This window comes from Eptesicus fuscus, chromosome 13, assembly GCF_027574615.1.
Source record: "Eptesicus fuscus isolate TK198812 chromosome 13, DD_ASM_mEF_20220401, whole genome shotgun sequence".
Lineage (NCBI taxonomy): Eukaryota > Metazoa > Chordata > Mammalia > Chiroptera > Vespertilionidae > Eptesicus > Eptesicus fuscus.
This window is the reverse complement of record NC_072485.1, coordinates 80,378,476-80,396,189: the sequence shown is the minus strand read 5'-3', so window position 1 is coordinate 80,396,189 and position 17,714 is coordinate 80,378,476. Positions and strand designations below refer to the sequence as shown.

Here is a 17,714-nt window from a genome sequence, read left to right as displayed (position 1 = left end):
CCTGGCCGGGCAGCTCAGTTGGTTAGAGCATCATCCTGATGAACCAAGGTGGCAGGTTTGATCCCCGGTCAGGGCACATGCAAGAATCAACCAATGAGCCCTGGCCGGTTTGGCTCTGGATAGTGTCGGACGGTGGACTGAAGGGCCCCAAGTTCAATTCTAGTCGAGGGTACATGCCCAGGTTGTGGGCTCAATCCCCAGTAGGGGGCATGCAAGAGGCAGCAGATCAGTGATTCTCATCATTGATGTTTCTCCCTCTTCCTCTCTGAAATCAAAAAATATATATTTAAAAAATAAAAGAACCTATTTTCTATACTAATAAAAGGGTAATATGCTAATTAGACCAAGAGACCTTCCGGACAAAGCCATGGTGGCAGGGCCAAGGCGGAGGCAGTTAGGGGTGATCAGGCCAGGAGGGGAGGACAGTTGGGGGTGAGCAGGCCAGCGGGGGGTGGGGGGGTGGCAGGGGGAGTGGTTAGGGGCAATCAGGCAGGCAGGCAGGTGAGCAGTTAGGAGTCTGTGGTCCTGGATTGTGAGAGGGCTGTCCAACTTCCAGTTTAGGCCCAATCTCCCACATCAGGCCTAAACCAGCAGTGGGACATCCTCTGAGCGGTCCCTGATTGGAGTGGGTGCAGGCCGGGCTGAGGGACGATTACCACCCCTTCCCCACCCCCACCCCCCCCCTGCACGAATTTCATGCACCGGGCCACTAGTGAATAAAGTGGAACAACAACTCAACATCTCTCAAAATCAATCATTAAATAAAAGTCTCTAAGTGGCTGTTCTCCAGGGGTCAACCTGGATGGGGAGAGGTGTGTCTGAGTTGACAGGACCAGGGCCTTTTTCTAACACGTGGGTCTGTGAGCTCGCCTTGGGCCCACTGCTTTGCCGAGGTGCTCACTAGGTGGTGCTGTCACTCAGTGAGCAGCTTTTGGAGTCACCCCTCCTCAGTGGCCAGGTTCAGACAAACTCAGGTGATACCTACACTGTCTGTTCTTCACAAGCTTAATCTCAAAACGGCGCCAGCTCCACCCAGAGAACACGATTCCACCCGAGAACCAAAACTGCTTCCACTGCAAGAGATGCTTTGGACTTGTTTTGCAGAGATCAGATCTGTCAGCAGCTATATGGTTTAGGTTTTGCCTTTTTTTTAATGTTTGTATTGATTTTAAGAGCAGAAGGGAGAGGGAGGGATAGAAACATCAATGATGAGTCCAGCTAGCGTGTTTCAGTGGTTGAGCATCAACCTATAAACCATGAGGTCCTGGTTCAATTCCTGATCAGGGCACATGCCCAGGTTGCAGATTTGACCCCCAGTAGGGGGTGTGCAGGAGGCAGCTGATCAAAGATTCTCATCATTGATGTTTCTAGCTCTCCCTCTCCCTTCCTCTTCGAAATCAATAAAAATATATTTTTAAAAAATAACTTACTGCTCTCAACTGGGCTTAAAGTAGTAGGTTTTGGTTACACTTGTCCACGGTCACAGCAAACTATTTCTAAAACCCTCTTGGACTGGGACTGCTTCTGGGCAGGAGTAAAACTTCCTCTTTTGCTCCAAGAGTAGCTTTCGGGGTTAGGAACCGCTGAGGCCAGCAGCTGGCTGAACTTCCTGCTGCCTTGACTTTGCATAAACTGGCTTTCCCCTGGGAGTCCCCGCGGCCCCTCCCCACCTGGGTGGCAGCTCAGAGCGCCGTCCACAGGGACTCTGCACCTTTGGTGCTACTCCCTCTGCAGGTTCAGTTTCCTCCAGCCCTTAGTCGGAAAGGCCAAGTTCCTGCAACACAGCCCGGCTCTCCCAAAGCGCCCATCCCAGGGCAGGGCTGGGTGGGAAGCAGTTGGGCTGCAGGATCACCCTGAGATCACCTTTGAGGAGGAGCTTGACAGGAGTGAGCACCTGGGCAGGGAGGTTGTGAATGATGGGCCAGTCCTGTTCAGCTGTTTCCCAGAGCAGCTCTAAGATGGACAAGTTTGGAAATAGAGGCCCTTATTGGGGCCAGGAAAGACTTGAGGAAGTTGTTTTTCCTCAGGCCTTCTTCAAATATCCTTGTGGGGATAAGGGACATGGGGCCTTGAGCTGACTTGACCTGCCAGGTCCTAAGCCTGGATCCAATCCTTTCCATTCCATGGCTCTCCTTGGCATGCGGTGGTGTTTCATAGCCCACAGGCACCCACCCCCTGACGGCTGCCTCTGAAGGAAGCGCCTAAGAGAAAGGGGTGGAGAAGGAGGCACCCAGTAGCCTGCAGGTGTTCGGGCGGAGGCCAGGACTGGCTCGCACCCCAACCCTCCACCTGCAGCCCCAGCCCCTTGCAGGCAGGACAAGCTGGGGCCCTGCCAACAGAGGGTCTAGCCCTGAGCACAAATTGATGGCTTCTCTTGGGGGACCCTTTTGTGGCGTTGGGTCCACCAGCCTCACTCCTCCCTTGCTTCCTGTGCTCGCTGGGAACCAAGGTGGGGCCACCCTGTAGCCCTCAGCAGTGGCTGGCAGTTTGCTTCCTGAACCCAGAGCCTCCAGCCCGCCCTGGGGAGGGGCTGAGCCCGCCCTGCGTGAGAGGCCAGGGCTGCCCTCTGAAGGAAGCTCCAAAGAGAAAGCGGAGGAGACAGAGGCACCAGGCGTCTGCAGGTGTCCGGGCTGAGGCCAGGACCGGCTCGCACTCCAACCCTCTGCCTGCAGCCGCAGCCGCAGCCCCTTGCAGGCAAGGTAAGATGGGCCCTTCCCCTCCCCGCCCGCCCCCGGCCCCCGGCCCCCGGCCCCCGGCCCCATGGCCTTCTCCAGGCGGCAGCCCGCACTTCCACTGCCCTAGAGAGGCCTCGCTGGGCTGGGATGTTCGGAGCTCACCTTCAGGCCAGGATGGGCATTATTCTCTGACCTGGGTCACAACCATTTCCAGGGTGGCAGCTTGCCAGTGTGGGCTTGGGGTGAGTTGTGAACTGGCAAAGCAAATGGAGGTTGTGCCCAGCTCTGCCATCAAGCGGGGTGCTCTTGAGTGAGACCCTTCTTACTCTTTACTGGGCCTCAATCTTCCCATCTGGAAGATGGGAGTGGGTTGAACAACATGGTCTCCGAGGGTCCTTGCAGCTTAACCATGGTGATGAGGAGAAGGTCTGAGGTTTACAACTCAGCACCCTGTGTCTCGCTGCTGCCGTGGTGTCCTGGCCTGTGGGTCTGCCCCCCCACCACCACCTGTCCAGGGCACCGTGGGGCCTCTTCAACTTGAACCCAGGCAGCCTGCCGGGCCCAGCGCCTTGCCCACCCTGCTTCCTCCCCACCCCTGCAGAGCCACCGCAGCCATGGCGGGCATGAAGACGGCCACCGGGGACTACATCGACTCGTCCTGGGAGCTGCGGGTGTTTGTGGGCGAGGAGGACCCCGAGGCTGAGTCGGTCACCCTCCGGGTCACGGGGGAGTCGCACATCGGCGGGGTGCTCCTGAAGATCGTGGAGCAGATCAGTGAGTGCCGGCCCCGTGCTGCCTCAGCACCGTGGGTGGCTCCCTGCGGCCCCGGGCCCGGCCCCGCTGCACGGCCCTCCACAGATAACAGTGTCACAGTGACTCAGGCACCAGCTTAATCATTTGGTTCCAAAAAAGACATTTCCCCCACTTCCCCTCTCCCACTGTCTTCCCTCCCTCCCTCCCCCGCTCCCTCCCACTCCCGCTGGTTCTGAGTCCCCAAGGAGCAGGCCCGGCCACAGCCCTCCATTCCTCCGCTTGTAGGGCCAGAAGGGGCCTCGCCTGGGCTGCGGGAGGGTCACCCTGGGGGTCTGCTCCCACACCTCCTCCCCAGGCGGAAGCCCGCACAGGCTGGTGCCGGCCCAGCCCCCACAGGAAGTTACAGCAGAGCAGCCTGTGGTATCAGCGCTGAAAGGAGCAGGGCAGTGACATCCATCACCTTTCCCTGCCGGGGTGCCCGCTGCCCCTTCCTGCGGGCGGGAGGCACACCCCGATAGCCAGAGCCGGACGCAGGCCTGTGAGCGCCCGGCCGGGCCTGTGGCCTGCGGGAGGGGTGCGTGGGCCTCCTCAGACCCAGCCAGCCCGCACGTGCTCCTGGGAGGAGGTCAGCGGGACAGGCCAGGCCCCAGGACGGCTCGGCCTAAAGGCTGAGGTGGTGAGGGCGCTTCCAGAAGGCAGGGCCCAAGGAGGCTGTGGAAGCAAACGCTGGGAACAGGGGGTCCCTCCGGAGAGGGCCGCAGGCATGGAGGGCAAGCCAGGGCTGAGCAGTGAAGCCTTGACTGGCCTCAGGGCACAGCCCATGGCAACGCAAGAGGCTGAACAGGAGACAGACAGACGCAAGCCACTCCTCCACCCACTGCAGGGCTCCCCGGGGCAGTCCCGTCAGCTCCGAGCCCTGCAGTGGGGACTTTGTGCCCACCCTCCTGTCCCCCTCATCCCCTAGTGCCTCACGCTCTCCTCCATCCGCTGAGCTGGGCGCGCCAGCCCCTGGCCTCCTGCATGCGGGGCTCACAGAGCCAGCGTGGGGCCTGGGCCGGGGGAGGTGGCCCCCAGCCTGGGAGGGGCTCACAGGAGAAGCCGCTCCTGAGTCCTGAGGGGGCCCCGCAGGGAGGAGGGAGGCCAGCCGAGGGCAGGCAGGGGCGCTCTGACCTGGGCACCTAGGCCGGCGGGGACTCCTGGAGCGCCACAGGCCGTCATAAGGCCGTCGGACTCGCCTGGAGGTGGAGGGTACCACCCGAGGGACTGTCGGGCAAGGGCTGACGTTAGGCAGGTCCCTCGGGTGGGGTGGGCGGAGGCGGGGGGCCAGCCCCCTGTGGCGGTCGGCACTGGCACTGAGGGCGGACAGAGGCGGGTCGTGGGGGTGGGATGACATGGGTGAAGTGTGGTGTCTAACGGCGAAAGGGAGGGCACCGGGCCTCACAGGAGAATCTTCGTCGTCAGCCCCCAGGAGTGGCACAGCCTCTGGGGGTGAGGAGAGGGCCCCCATCTGTCCGTGTCAGACAGGCTGAGGTGAAGCTGAGTGCCTTGGGGGCGGGACTAGTCACCCCATTCCTAGACCCAGAGCCTGGCCGCGGCCTGTGAGCCGGGTTCCTGGAGCCACGCTGGTGGCCGTGGCTTGGCAGGCGGCCGGGGGTTCTGCCTGGGGCTCATGAGGGGGCCGAAGCCATAGCCTCGGTGAGACCCCAAGAGGAGGCCATGGCTGAGGAGGGGACCTCAGGGCCTGAGGACAGGGACTGGCCAGGCGGGTGGCGGAGAATAAAACACCGGAGCCAAGAACCCCGAGGGGCGGGGGGGGGGGGGCGCAGAGCCAGGCGAAGTCCTCCTGGCCGCACTGGTGACATGGGGTGGGGGGGGAGACTGCACCGGGAAGAAAGGGCTTGCGCCTGGAGGGCCGCCTGGCGCCCCCGGAGGGAGGAGGGCACCGCGTGTCCGTCACTGCTCACTGCTCACTGCTCACTGGCTGCGTGAGGGGGGCCTCCCACTCTAACCAGCGCTCACCCCACGGCAATGCCTCCGAGCGGCCGCAGACACTATGCCCTCCCGCAGGGGGCGCTGTTCCACGTCACGAAGGGTGACCCCACTCGCATCCACTAATTAGAAAACCAGGCCCAGGGGTCACAGAACTGGGAGCCACTACACAGTCACGGAGTGCCCGCTGCCGCGTGCCAGGCAAACCCGGGCTGCCACCGCCTCTGCCGAGCTCCAGCCCCAGGAGCGCCCAGGAGAGGCGGGGGGCCGGGGGAGCCCGGCGGGCTGGGTGCGTGCGGTGGGGACACTAAGGGTGGGGGCTCCCCGGGAAGTGATGTAGTGACAGCCCAGAGGATGAGCAGGCTTAGCCAGCAACTTGCCATTCAGCCATGGCCTGGGGCCTGGACCGCAGGCTGACCCAGCTGCCCTGGGCCTGGGCCTGGGCTGGGGAGGGCACGTGGCCTCAGGCCTGAATGCCAGGCCGTGCCCAGCGCTGGGGCGGGCCCTCCCGGCTGATGTTCACCCGCCCCTGCTTCCCGGGGCCGCAGATCGCAAGCAGGACTGGTCGGACCACGCCATTTGGTGGGAGCAGAAAAGGCAGTGGCTGCTGCAGACCCACTGGACGCTGGATAAGTACGGCATCCTGGCCGACGCCCGCCTCTTCTTCGGGCCCCAGCACCGGCCCGTCCTCCTGCGGCTGCCCAACCGCCGAGCTCTGCGCCTGCGAGCCAGCTTCTCCCAGCCCCTCTTCCAGGCTGTGGCTGCCATCTGCCGCCTCCTCAGTGAGTCTCCGGTGCCCCCCCCCCCCGCACCCAGCCCCGTCCCCCTGCAAGGGTCCTGCAAGGGGGCTGGTCCCCTCCCTTTACAGGCCCAGCTCCTGTCATGTTGTCCTTGCCACTCTGGTCCCCATCCTGCCGGCAGGGCTGGCCTGCCCCAAAGTGCCCATGTGGGGAGAGGGCAGGAGGCCCCGGGGCGGGCCCTGCTCCCCGCTGAGGCCCCAGCTCCCGCAGGTATCCGGCACCCTGAAGAGCTGTCCCTGCTCCGGGCTCCTGAGAAGAAGGAGAAGAAGAAGAAGGAGAAGGAGCCGGAGGAGGAGGTGTATGACTTGACCAAGGTCGTCCTGGCTGGGGGTGAGCACCGAAGGGGTGGGCCAGGGATGGGGGGGGGGGGCGGCAGGGAGAAGGCCCAGGAGGCCCAGGCCGGGGGGCCGGGCCTGGTTGACCCCCACCTGCCCTCCAGGCATGGCACCTGCGTTGTTCCGGGGGATGCCCGCCCACTTCTCAGACAGCGCCCAGACGGAGGCCTGCTACCACATGCTGAGCCGGCCTCAGCCGCCGCCCGACCCCCTCCTGCTGCAGCGCCTGCCGCGGCCCAGCTCCCTGCTGGACAAGACCCAGCTGCACAGCAGGTGCCCTGCCTGCCGCTGCTCCTGGGCCACGTCCCTGGGGTGGCCCCCACTCCCAGGGCTCACCCCCTCTGTGTCCTGCTCACCCCAGATCCAGGCCTCCTGTTTCCAGGCCTTTCCTATCTGTGCCCTCGCCCCCAAGCCCCGCCCAGCCCCCGCCCGCCCAGCACTGTGCCCCAGCACTGTCCGGGCTCAGCCCTGACCCCCCCTCGCCGCCAGGTGGCTGGACTCGTCGCGGTGCCTCATGCAGCAGGGCATCAGGGCCGGGGACACGCTCTGGCTGCGCTTCAAGTACTACAGCTTCTTCGACCTGGATCCCAAGGTGGGCCGGGCCGGGGCCGGGCTGGGGGCTGGGTCAGAGACCCGGGGACCTGGGTCCAGGGCTCTCAGAGGCTTGTCAGGGTCTGTGTCCCTGTCCATTTGTCCATCCACCACCTGTTCATTAACTCTGGGCCTGGGCGGATGCCGAGGGCGTCGGGGAGGTGATGACCCCACTTGCGTGTAGACAGTGGTGCGGGCGCCTGGGAAGCCGGCTGGGGCTCAGGGAAGGCCTCCTGGAAGAGGCAGCGCTGGGGCCCTGCCAGGTGCCTGGCTCCCTCCCGGCCTCTTGTCGCCACTGGCCACCCCCAGGCGCCAATCGTCCCTCTGCGAGGCCCCCGGCACTCCCTCCGCCCACTTCTCTGTCCCTTTCACTGAGGAACTGCTAACCACAGCCGCTGCCTGCACAGCCTTGGGGCTGCGCGTCCCTTCTCCCCGGGATCCTGTCTCCTGTTTCCCAGCCTTTCCTGGGTGCTCGCTGGACCCCTTCTCCTCAGCCAAATCTATCCTGGTGTCTGCCCCCTCCCCTCTGGAGAGCACGCCTGCTGAGGTGACCGGCCTCTGTCTGTCTGTCTGTCCGCTGCTCACTTCCTGCCCGCTTGGATTGAGTAATTTTATATTCCACTTTATCTCTATTATATTAGCTGATTAGCTATGCTTTTGTTTCTTTCAGCCGTTGCTTTAGGGATTATAGCACAGATTCTATTTTTTTTTTTAAATATTTTTATTGATTTTAGAGAGGAAGGGAAAGGGAGAGAGAGGTAGAAACATCGATGATGAGAGAGAATCATGGATCAGCTGCCTCCTGCACGCCCCACACTGGGGATCAAGCCTACAACCCGGGCATGTGCCCTTGACCAGAATCAAACCCGGGACCCTTCAGTCTGCAGGCCGAGGCTCTATCCACTGAGCCAAACCGGCTGGGACTAGCACACATCAACTATTGCCATCTAGTAATAGTACCACTTCACACAGGGTCTGAGCACCTCACAACAGGATACTTCCCTTCCCTCCTGGCATCGCACACCTCGCTCCTCCCCACGCCAAAGCCCACACCACCTGTCAGACTTGTTGCTGAGATTAGGAGGACGAGGCTGCACTGAGAAATCACTCATACACTGTCCATCATACGATCTGTCCACTTGAGTGTGCAAGTCAATGGCTTTCAGTCTATTCACGGAGCTGTGCAGCCATCACAATCCGTGTTCGAACATCTCATCGCCCCCACGCGCTATCCAGTGAGCAACCCAGCTAGGGCAGCCCTTTAATTGTTTAGACAATTTTTTTGGGGAAGAAGTTAAGATGTCTGGAAGCAGTTTGACCCTCCCAAGGCTTGACTATCGATGACAGGACCAGAGCAGCCTTCAAGCCAGGGCTAACTTACCCCCCGCCCCCCGCAAAGGGAACGGCCTGGGCACCCGCCGCGCCATGGGGTGAGGCGTCTCCGCCCTGGCTGTGAGGAATGGGCATGTGCCCACCCTGCGCGAGGGCTGTAAACGCCCCACTGCTGCTTCCAGAGGTTTCTGCCACCAGCCGCGGGGCATTTACACGCACACACACACGCGCACACACACACACACGCTCATTTCCACACACACACACACACACGCTCATTTACACACACACACACACGCTCATTCCCACACACACACACACACACGCTCATTTACACACACACATGCACACATGCGCACACACACTCATTTCCACACACACACTCTCATTTACACACACACACACACACACTCGCACACACACACACACTCATTTACACACACACACGCTTATTTCCACACACACTCATTTCCACACACACACACACACACACACACACACGCACGTACACGCTCCTCGGTTCTCAGCTAAGGACTCAGAGGAGCCTCTGCCGCACCCCAGGGCTCGCTCTGCGCCTCCTCTCCAGCACTCTGTCCTGTGGACGCGGCTGCCTGGACTCCCTGGTTCTCAACTATGGCTCCTCCGCTCCGGGGTGACGCTGAGCTGCGTGTGGGGTCCTCCTCCCCGTGCCGCAGCCTAGAAACTCTCTCCAGGAGGTCCGGGGTGGAGGGCGATGGTAGGAGTCACCTTGTCTCCCCTTTCAGGGATCGCTATTCCATGTGGTCAACAGATATCTGAAATCCACTTGGTTTTTGTTGTTCTTTTTGTGTGTTTTTTTTAATTAAATTTTTGTTAACATAATAAATGATGGCTTAAAGAGTTAAATAGTCCTGGTAGGTTTGTAAAACAACAACAGCTTTAGCTGGTTTGGCTCAGTGGGTAGAGCGTCAGCCTGCAGACTGAAGGGTCCCCAGTTTGATTCTGGTCAAGGGCACATGCCTGGGTTGCAGGCTCGATCCCCAGTGGGGGGGCGTGCAGGAGGCAGCCAATCAATGATTCTGTCTCATCATGGATGTTTCTGTCTCCCTCTCCCTTCCTCTCTGACATCAATAAAAATATATATATTTTTAAAAAGAACACGGATGCTATGAACATTTCATGTGTCTTTTGGTGAACATAGGTACACATTTCTTTAAGAAATGGGGAAGTTAACTTTTTAAAAAAGTTATATATTGATTGATTTTTAGAAAGAGAGGGAATTGTTGTTCCACTTATTGATGCATTCATTGGTTGCCTCTTGTATGAGCCCCGACTGGGGATTGAACCTGCAACCTTGGTGTATCGGGACGATGCTCTAACCACCTGAGCTACCCGGCCAGGGCAGGTTCACATTTCTGCAGGGCGCATACCCAGAGCGGAATTGCTGGGTCCCAGGGCGGACCTGTGGTAGGTAACTTAGACAGCTTTCCAGGGTGGTTGTACCCACTGACAGCCCTCAGCAGGGTAGTTCCACAGCCTCGCCCGCACGTGGAATTTCCCGTCTTCACTGTGGCCATTCCGGTAGGTGCGTAAAGGTTCCTCCTACTGTTTTTTATTTATATGTTTTTTTAAAACAGCTTTACTGCGATATAATTCACATACCATAAAAGGCACCCATTGTAAGCATTCCGTTTGGTTATTTTTAGTAAATTTATACAGTTGTGCAACTGTCACCACAGTCCAATTTTAGCACAGTTCCGTCACCCCGGAAGGTTCTCTAGTGCCCACTTGAAGCCATTCCTCCCCCCACACCTGACCCCAAACAACCAGTGATGTGCTTTTTATGTGGCTTTAATTTACATCTCCTGAGGCCTAATCAGGCTGAGCCCTTTCTCATTTGGCTACTAGCCACTTGGAAATCCTCTTCTGGAAGTTTCTGTTCAAGTTTTTTCCCCCCAATTTTTATATCGACGTGCCTGTCTTTTTCATACTGCTCTGTAGTTCTTTATGTATTTGGGATATGAGCACCTTGTCAGATACATATGTTGTGAATATATTTTTTCCACTCTGTGCTCTGCCTTTTCATTCTCTTAATGGTTAACTTTATAGATGTGCTGCCAAAGCGAGCACATTAATGGCTTATTTTGGTAAAGTTCCTAATTTTATTTTATTTTTAAAAATATATATTTTATTGATTTTTTACAGAGAGGAAGGGAGAGGGATAGAGAGTTGGAAAGATCAATGAGAGAGAAACATCGATCAGCTGCCTCCTGCACACCCCCTACTGGGGATGTGCCTGCAACCAAGGTACATGCCCTTGACCGGAATCGAACCTGGGACCTTTCAGTCCGCAGGCCGACGCTCTATCCACTGAGCCAAACCGGTTAGGGCTTGACTTTTTTTTTTTTTTTTACATATATTTTTTAATGTTTTTATTTATTTTGGAGAGAGAGAGAGAGAGAGAGAAACATCAATGAGAAACATTGATCAGCTGCCTCTTGCACACCTCCCCCCGGGGGCATGACTGAGCCAACCCTTGGCAGCTGTTTTCTTTCTTTCTTTTTTCTTTTCTTTTTTTCAGCTGTTTTGTTTATAGCTTTTATCACGCTCTTGGATCACTTCACCTATTTATTGTTTGGTTTACTCGGTCCCCCTTCTGCCCTCAGCAGCATGTGGGGTGCACAGCAGACATCCGTACAAAAACGTTGTGAGGGAAAAGGTGCCAGTAACCGGGCCGATGGGGCAGGCAGGCTGGAAGGCTGGGCTGGGACCGGCTGCCCGTGTGGGGCCGCTCAACGAGCCGCCGCAGCACCGAGGGCAGGGCTGAGGGCTGAGGCTGCCAGGGGACCTGACCAACCCAGCCCCCCCTGCTCCCCCCACGGCTGCAGACGGACCCGGTGCGGCTGACCCAGCTGTACGAGCAGGCGCGGTGGGACCTGCTGCTGGAGGAGATTGACTGCACCGAGGAGGAGATGATGGTGTTCGCAGCCCTGCAGGTGCCGGGCGGCCGGGCCCGGGGCAGGAAGGGTCCTCCAGAGGGGGCCCCGTCTCCAGGGAAGCCCAGCTCAGGGCCGGGTGGGTGAATGGGCTGCCCACTGAGCCCGCCTGGCCATGTGCCCACCCAGTACCACGTCAACAAGCTGTCGCAGAGCGGGGAGGTGAGCGAGCCCGCGGGCGCGGACCCGGGGCTGGACGACCTGGATGCAGCCCTGAGCAACCTGGAGGTGAAGCTGGAGGGCTCGGCGCGCACCGACGTGCTGGTGAGGAGGGGCCCGGCCAGCGGGGGGGGGGGTGTCAGGGTCAGCCCTGTGCCGGTGAGGAGGGGCCCGGCCAGCGGGGGGGCAGGGTCAGCCCTGTGCTGGTGAGGAGGGGCCCGGTCAGCGGGGGGGGGGGGGGGTGTCAGGGTCAGCCCTGTGCCGGTGAGGAGGGGCCCGGTCAGCGGGGGGGGCAGGGTCAGCCCTGTGCTGGTGAGGAGGGGCCCGGCCAGCGGGGGGGCAGGGTCAGCCCTGTGCTGGTGAGGAGGGGCCCGGCCAGCGGGGGGGGGGGTCAGGGTCAGCCCTGTGCTGGTGAGGAGGGGCCCGGCCAGCGGGGGGGCAGGGTCAGCCCTGTGCTGGTGAGGAGGGGCCCGGTCAGCGGGGGGGCAGGGTCAGCCCGAGCCAGGCCCTCTGACTCCTCTCCTCCCAGGACAGCCTCACCGCTATCCCGGAACTCAAGGACCATCTCCGCATCTTGCGGTGAGTGGGGGGCAGAGTTGGCAGCCCTGCGGGGGGGGGCCGTGTGGAGAGGGGAGGAAGGTGGCCTGTGACCCCCGCCTCTCCCTCAGGCCCCGGAAGCTGACGCTGAAAGGGTACCGCCAGCACTGGGTGGTGTTCAAGGAGACCACGCTGTCCTACTACAAGAGCCAGGACGAAGCCCCGGGGGACCCCATTCAGCAGCTCAACCTCAAGGGTGAGCGCGGGGCTGGCCCGGGGGTGCATCGCCTGCTTCCTCCGCGCGCCAGGGAGGACGCCGTGCTCAGGCCGCTGTGCCGCTGGCATTGGCCCCGGCGCCTCTCCGGCCGGGGTCCCCCGCTCCGGCCTTCTAACCCCCCCTCTTCTCCCCCCAGGCTGTGAGGTGGTCCCTGATGTCAACGTCTCCGGCCAGAAGTTCTGCATCAAACTCCTCGTGCCCTCCCCTGAGGGCATGAGCGAGCTCTACCTGCGGTGCCAGGATGTGAGGGCTGGCAGGGCCCAGGGCGGCCGAGGCGGGAGCGGGGCAGGGCCTGAGCCAGGGCCGGGCCAGGCCTTACAGCCCCTCCCGCCCGCAGGAGCAGCAGTACGCCCGCTGGATGGCCGGCTGCCGCCTGGCCGCCAAGGGCCGCACCATGGCGGACAGCAGCTACGCCAGCGAGGTGCAGGCCATCCTGGCCTTCCTCAGCCTGCAGCGGACGGGAACCGGGGCCCCGGGCAGCCAACCCCAGGGCCCGGACGCCTCCACGGAGGGCCTCAACCCCTACGGCCTTGTTGCCCCCCGCTTCCAGCGCAAGTTCAAGGCCAAACAGGTGCCAGAGGGCGTGGGGGTGGGACTGGCCACAGCGCTGACCTGGCCGCCTCGGCCCCGCACCTCCAGCGCCTTCCCCTGGAAAGCCATGTGCTCACTCGTTCCTTCTCCCCCGTGTCCCTGCGACAGAGTGCTGGTCCCCTCCCAGAGGAGGGGGGCACGGTCCCGCTGCCCACGTCCACCTCGGGGCCTGGCTCAGCTCAGAGGTGATGAGTGGTGAGAGGGTGCACTCTGGGGGCCCACAACGGGCCCTGCCCCTGCCCTCGCTCAGCTGATGGGGGCAGGCAGGGGGCCGCTGGGACTGTGGGGGCCCCTCACCAGTGTGGTCCCACAGCTCACCCCCCGGATCCTGGAAGCCCACCAGAATGTGGCCCAACTCTCCCTGTCCGAGGCCCAGCTGCGCTTCATCCAGGCCTGGCAGTCCCTGCCCGACTTTGGTATCTCCTACTTCATAGTCAAGTAAGAGCCCCAGTCTGTCCTCTCCACCCTCACCCTGAACCTCCCTTCCTGGGCCCTGTGGGCAGAGCTTACTGAGGGCACCCGTGCGCCCACCCATCCTGCACCCCCACAGCAAACAGAGAGAGAGAGATCAGGCCAGGAGAACAGAGACCAACTCCGTCCCGGCTCTGCCCGGACCCTTCCCTCTCCCGACCTCTGGGAGCTGGTCTGTGGGACGGGGCCAACGTGGCTGCTGGGACAGGGGGTGCCCCCTGCCCATTTCCCAAGCCTGTGAAGATATGATCGAGGCAACAGATGATACAAAAAAGATACTTACGCAAAAATATATTTTTTATTGATTTCAGAGAGGAAGGGAGGAGAGAGGGAGAGAATCATCCATGATGAGAGAGAATCATTGATCGGCTGCCTCCTGCACGCCTCCTACTGGGGATGGAGCCTGAAACTGGGGATGTGACCTCCTGGTTCATAGTTTGAAGCTCAACCACTGAGCCACACCAGCCGGGCAAAAAAAGTTATTTAAAGGCACAGACTATCTTATCTGCTGACCCTGCCAAATGTTATTATAATTATTACGTTAACTCCCGCTTTCCAGATGAGGAACTTGAGGCCCAGAGAACCTAAATGACTTCCTTGCACAACCCACTCCTGAGCTCGGCACCAGGCTGTCTGGGCGGCTCCGGGCCGCGGGGTGGGGCCCTTGCTCACACTCTGTCCTCCTGCGGACCAGGTTCAAGGGCAGCAGGAAAGATGAGATCCTGGGCATTGCCAACAACCGGCTGATCCGCATCGACCTGGCCGTGGGCGACGTGGTCAAGACCTGGCGCTTCAGCAACATGCGCCAGTGGAACGTCAACTGGGACATCAAGCAGGTGGGCCCGCGTGAGGGCGGGGCAGGGAGGGGCCGGGCCGGACCCAGCCAGGCAGGGCCGGGGGCTCCCTATCCCACCCCCACCAGCCCCTCTGACTGCCCGCCCTGCAGGTGGCCATCGAGTTTGACGAACACATCAACGTGGCCTTCAGCTGCGTGTCTGCCAGCTGCCGCATCGTGCACGAGTACATAGGGGGCTACATCTTCCTGTCAACGCGGGAGCGGGCCCGAGGGGAGGAGCTGGACGAGGACCTCTTCCTGCAGCTCACAGGCGGCCACGAGGCCTTCTGAGGCCCGTCTTACTGCCCTGTACCACGCACCACCGCCATGGCCGCTCCTAAGCCCACACTCACCGGGACTCACTGCCCACACCCTCTCCACGCACCGACCTGGGCACATTCGCACCGTCACTGGCTTTGTGCAGACCAGGGGCCCGGCTGGGCCAGACGCTGCCATGCCCCCGGCTGGGGAGGGCGGTCCTAAGCTCTGCAGCACCCTTCCCTCGTCTGAGTGGCCGAGACCAGCACCCTGGCCTAGCTGTAGTCCCTGAGCCCACAGGAAGACTAGCTGTAGCCAGAGCATGGGAATTGATGGTTTCAAACGGGAAGGTTTTTGTTTTGTTTTTTTATCTTTTTACATTTCCTTTTTAATAAATATTTTATTGTTGGATCATCCTTCTTCCTCTGGAGCTGTGCTGGGGGCCACTCTGACACTCTGTCTCTTCATCACCAGCCAAGGAGAGGGGTTTTCCTGAGATAGAGAGGACTTGGTTAGAGACAGGGAGACCTAAGTCAGCCCGGGGGTGGCAGAGGACACAGGCTTCAGACACAGGAAGAGGGTGGAGTGGAGGTTCTCACGGGTAGGCCGTAGCTGCAGGGCCTCCTTGAAGTACTTGGGAAGCAGGAAGCCATCGGCGTTTCCTGGAGTCAGGATCACCCCGTTCGCAGAGCGGAAGAAGGGGATTCCGTCTGCAGACAGAGCCAGACTGTGACTCAGGCCCGCTCTGAGGCCCGGGGCAGCCCTGCTGCACCCACACTCACCTGCCAGGGCCAGGGGCCCGTTGATGAACACGGCCACGTGGCAGTTCGGCCGCATGCCTGCAGAGACAACTGGAGCTGGGGCTGGGGCACCTGGGGTGGCAGCTATCAAACGTGGGCAGGCTGGGGTCCTGGACCCAGTGAGGAAAGGGGGTACTGCTGCACATGGGTATGGGGTGGCTTTGGACCTTTGGAGGGACCTGGGAGGAGAGCGGGTGGGAGCAGCTGGGGACGGGGATACTGACCACTGATGACACCGGGGTCCCCAGGCAGTCCCGTGGCCAAGTGGATGTGTGTCCTTCCGCGGCAGGACAGGCCCTGGAGCCGGATGGAGGGCCAGTGCTGCCAGAATGTGCCATGGACCAGCATCAGGGGCAGGTCCTGCGGGGTCTCCAGGGGCATCAGCTCCAACTCAGGTACCTGGCACGGGTGGGGGGATGGACAGCAGTGAGCCCCCCTCACAGGCAAGGGTCCCACCTGGCTCTCCCACTTGTCCCGTTAGCCCCACCTGCAGGGAGTGACCCTGATTGGCCCGGATGAGAGGGCCGGTGCTGGGGTCCCCTGGCTGCAGGGCGAACCGCTGCTTCCCATTGGTGTCCACCACACGCTGCACATCGTCCGCTGAGAAGCTGCGGAACTGGGGCAGCTGCAGGAGGGCGCGCAGGGGCACGAAGCCGCCTGCGGGCAGACGGGGAGCTCAGGAGTTGAACTTGCTCAGGCCTAAGCCAGAGCTCACAGGGGACACACACAACCAGAGCAGAGCCTGGGCGTGGGGACCACAAGGGCTCAAGGGAACAGGATCTGCCTCATGGAGGGTCACAAAGATAAAGTGACCCTGTCCTAGCTGGTGTGGCTCAGTGGATAGAGCTTCTGCCTGCAGACCGAAGGGTCCTGGGTTCAATTCCTGTCAAGGGCACATGCTCAGGTTGCAGGCTGGATCCCTAGTAGGGGGGCGTGCAGGAGGCAGCCGATCAATGATTCTCTCTCATCATGGATGTTTCTATCTCTCTCTCCCTCTCCCTTCCTCTCTGAAATCAATAAAAATATATTTTAAAAAAACGGTAAGTGGCCCTAACCGGTGTGGCTCAGTGGATAGAGCGTCGGCCTGCGGACTGAAGGGTCCCAGGTTCGATTCCAGTCAAGGGCATGTACCTTGGTTGCGGGCACATCCCCAGTAGGGGGTGTACAGGAGGCAGCTGATCGATGTTTCTCTCTCATCGATGTTTCTAGCTCTCTATCCCTCTCCCTTCCTCTCTGTAAAAAGATCAATAAAATATATTTTTTTAAAAAGAAAGTGACTCTTTTAGTACAGTACTTGACTCAAAGTGGGTACTCAATAAGCCTCATTTGCACCACCATTCCCCCCCCCTCCCCGCCCATTTTGAGATTTTTTGGGTGAAGGCCTGGCCAAAAGACAGGCTCCTCCCCCAGTTTGCCCCAGAATGATACTGGCTCTGGGTCTTCCCTGTGCATGGAAGGAGGCGGCCTGTACGCCTCCCCATGGGGCTGTGGAGGGAGCCCTGGGGGAGAGCAGTCACTGCTCCCTGCGCTGAGCCTTCTCCACCGCAGCCTCCAAGACCCTCACTTACCAGCCCCCAGGGGAAGCCCCAGCCGCAGGGCCCCGTGGCGCAGGGCATAGGACAGCGCCTTGGACAGCTGCACATCTCGGTCCTGTAAGAGTTCAGAGGTGGCTCCTGGTCCCCGTGGTGACCCTCTCCTGCTGCTGCTGCCCCCCGGAACTCTGAGTGACCTGCCCCGGGGTGGGGGGGACCAGAGGAAGAGCAGTCCCTGAGCTCTCCAGAGAACAGTGTGACCCCCCAGCCCCCAGGCCCACCACCGGCATTTCCCAGGGAGCCAGGGCTCCGATCCCTTACCTCCCCCTTCCACCGTGGGGATGGGGAGTGAGGGTGGGAGGGGCGCACCTGCTCCCGGGGTCTGCGAGCCCTTCTACCTCTGGGCCCTGCTGCTTCCAGCTTCCTCTCTCCAGAGTTCATGGCCAAAGCCTGGGGGCGCAGTGGCAAGTGGGGGCTGTTAAGGACCTCCCATGATTCCACCCGCCCAGAGAGCCGCAGCCTCAGGACGTGAGAGCTGGGGCGGCGGGGACATTCCCACCCCAGCCCCCTGGTGCAGGTAGGACTCGGAGGCCCAGCAGGCAAGGCTTGCCCAAGGTCAGCACACTGTCAGCCGCGGGGCCAGGTGGGCCGAGCCCCGCGCTCCAGGCTCGGGCCCGCGGAGGCGGGGCCGGCGGCCCGGATCCCGGGGCGGAAGATCCGGGAGGGCCAGCCCGAGGGGCGAGAGCTCACCGACTCCCGAGGCGGAGCGGCCGCACCGAGGGCTCCGAGCCCTGAAACTGGCCA

General features: G+C 61.0%; 2 protein-coding genes across 5 annotated transcripts; one reads left to right on the top strand and one right to left on the bottom strand.

The window, feature by feature from the left end:
- Nucleotides 1–2,593: 2,593 nt before the first annotated feature.
- Nucleotides 2,594–14,994, top strand: FERMT3 (FERM domain containing kindlin 3). Of its 2 annotated transcripts, none has more exons than XM_008159050.3 (15): nt 2,594–2,699; nt 3,277–3,449; nt 5,966–6,199; nt 6,428–6,547; nt 6,657–6,825; nt 7,042–7,144; nt 11,343–11,450; nt 11,580–11,714; nt 12,139–12,188; nt 12,278–12,402; nt 12,560–12,666; nt 12,761–12,994; nt 13,328–13,452; nt 14,180–14,321; nt 14,432–14,994. In XM_008159050.3, exons 2-15 carry the CDS (start codon nt 3,290–3,292, stop codon nt 14,609–14,611), a joined length of 1,992 nt encoding a protein of 663 aa, XP_008157272.2. In that variant the 5' UTR covers nt 2,594–2,699; nt 3,277–3,289; the 3' UTR covers nt 14,612–14,994. The 2 variants fall into 2 exon arrangements, with proteins under 2 accessions (XP_008157272.2, XP_054581800.1); XM_054725825.1 differs by lacking the exon at nt 2,594–2,699 and adding an exon at nt 2,870–2,917.
- Nucleotides 14,881–17,705, bottom strand: TRPT1 (tRNA phosphotransferase 1). 3 transcript variants are annotated; one of them, XM_054725843.1, is made up of 8 exons: nt 17,661–17,705; nt 17,280–17,360; nt 16,947–17,028; nt 15,866–16,035; nt 15,603–15,777; nt 15,361–15,450; nt 15,178–15,288; nt 14,881–15,070 (listed from the first exon to the last, which is right to left on the bottom strand). In XM_054725843.1, the coding sequence occupies exons 2-8, from the start codon at nt 17,349–17,351 to the stop codon at nt 14,979–14,981; spliced, it is 792 nt and encodes a 263-aa protein (XP_054581818.1). In that variant the 5' UTR covers nt 17,352–17,360; nt 17,661–17,705; the 3' UTR covers nt 14,881–14,978. The 3 variants fall into 3 exon arrangements, with proteins under 3 accessions (XP_054581818.1, XP_054581819.1, XP_008157274.1); XM_054725844.1 differs by lacking the exon at nt 17,661–17,705 and adding an exon at nt 17,521–17,654; XM_008159052.3 differs by lacking the exon at nt 17,661–17,705 and having other exon boundaries at nt 15,361–15,417; nt 17,280–17,654.
- Nucleotides 17,706–17,714: the final 9 nt, after the last annotated feature.

Excerpts from the sequence above, each read along its gene's own strand:
- FERMT3 (XM_008159050.3), top strand. The coding sequence starts at position 3,290 with ATGGCGGGCATGAAGACGGCCACCGGGGACTACATCGACTCGTCCTGG. Across the intron at positions 11,451-11,579 it reads TGGTGTTCGCAGCCCTGCAG|TACCACGTCAACAAGCTGTC; the intron begins GTGCCGGGCGGC and ends GTGCCCACCCAG. Across the intron at positions 12,189-12,277 it reads GACCATCTCCGCATCTTGCG|GCCCCGGAAGCTGACGCTGA; the intron begins GTGAGTGGGGGG and ends CCTCTCCCTCAG.
- TRPT1 (XM_054725843.1), bottom strand. The coding sequence starts at position 17,351 with ATGAACTCTGGAGAGAGGAAGCTGGAAGCAGCAGGGCCCAGAGGTAGA. Across the intron at positions 15,778-15,865 it reads ATCAGGGTCACTCCCTGCAG|GTACCTGAGTTGGAGCTGAT; the intron begins GTGGGGCTAACG and ends CACCCGTGCCAG. Across the intron at positions 15,289-15,360 it reads CGGGCCCCTGGCCCTGGCAG|ACGGAATCCCCTTCTTCCGC; the intron begins GTGAGTGTGGGT and ends CTCTGTCTGCAG.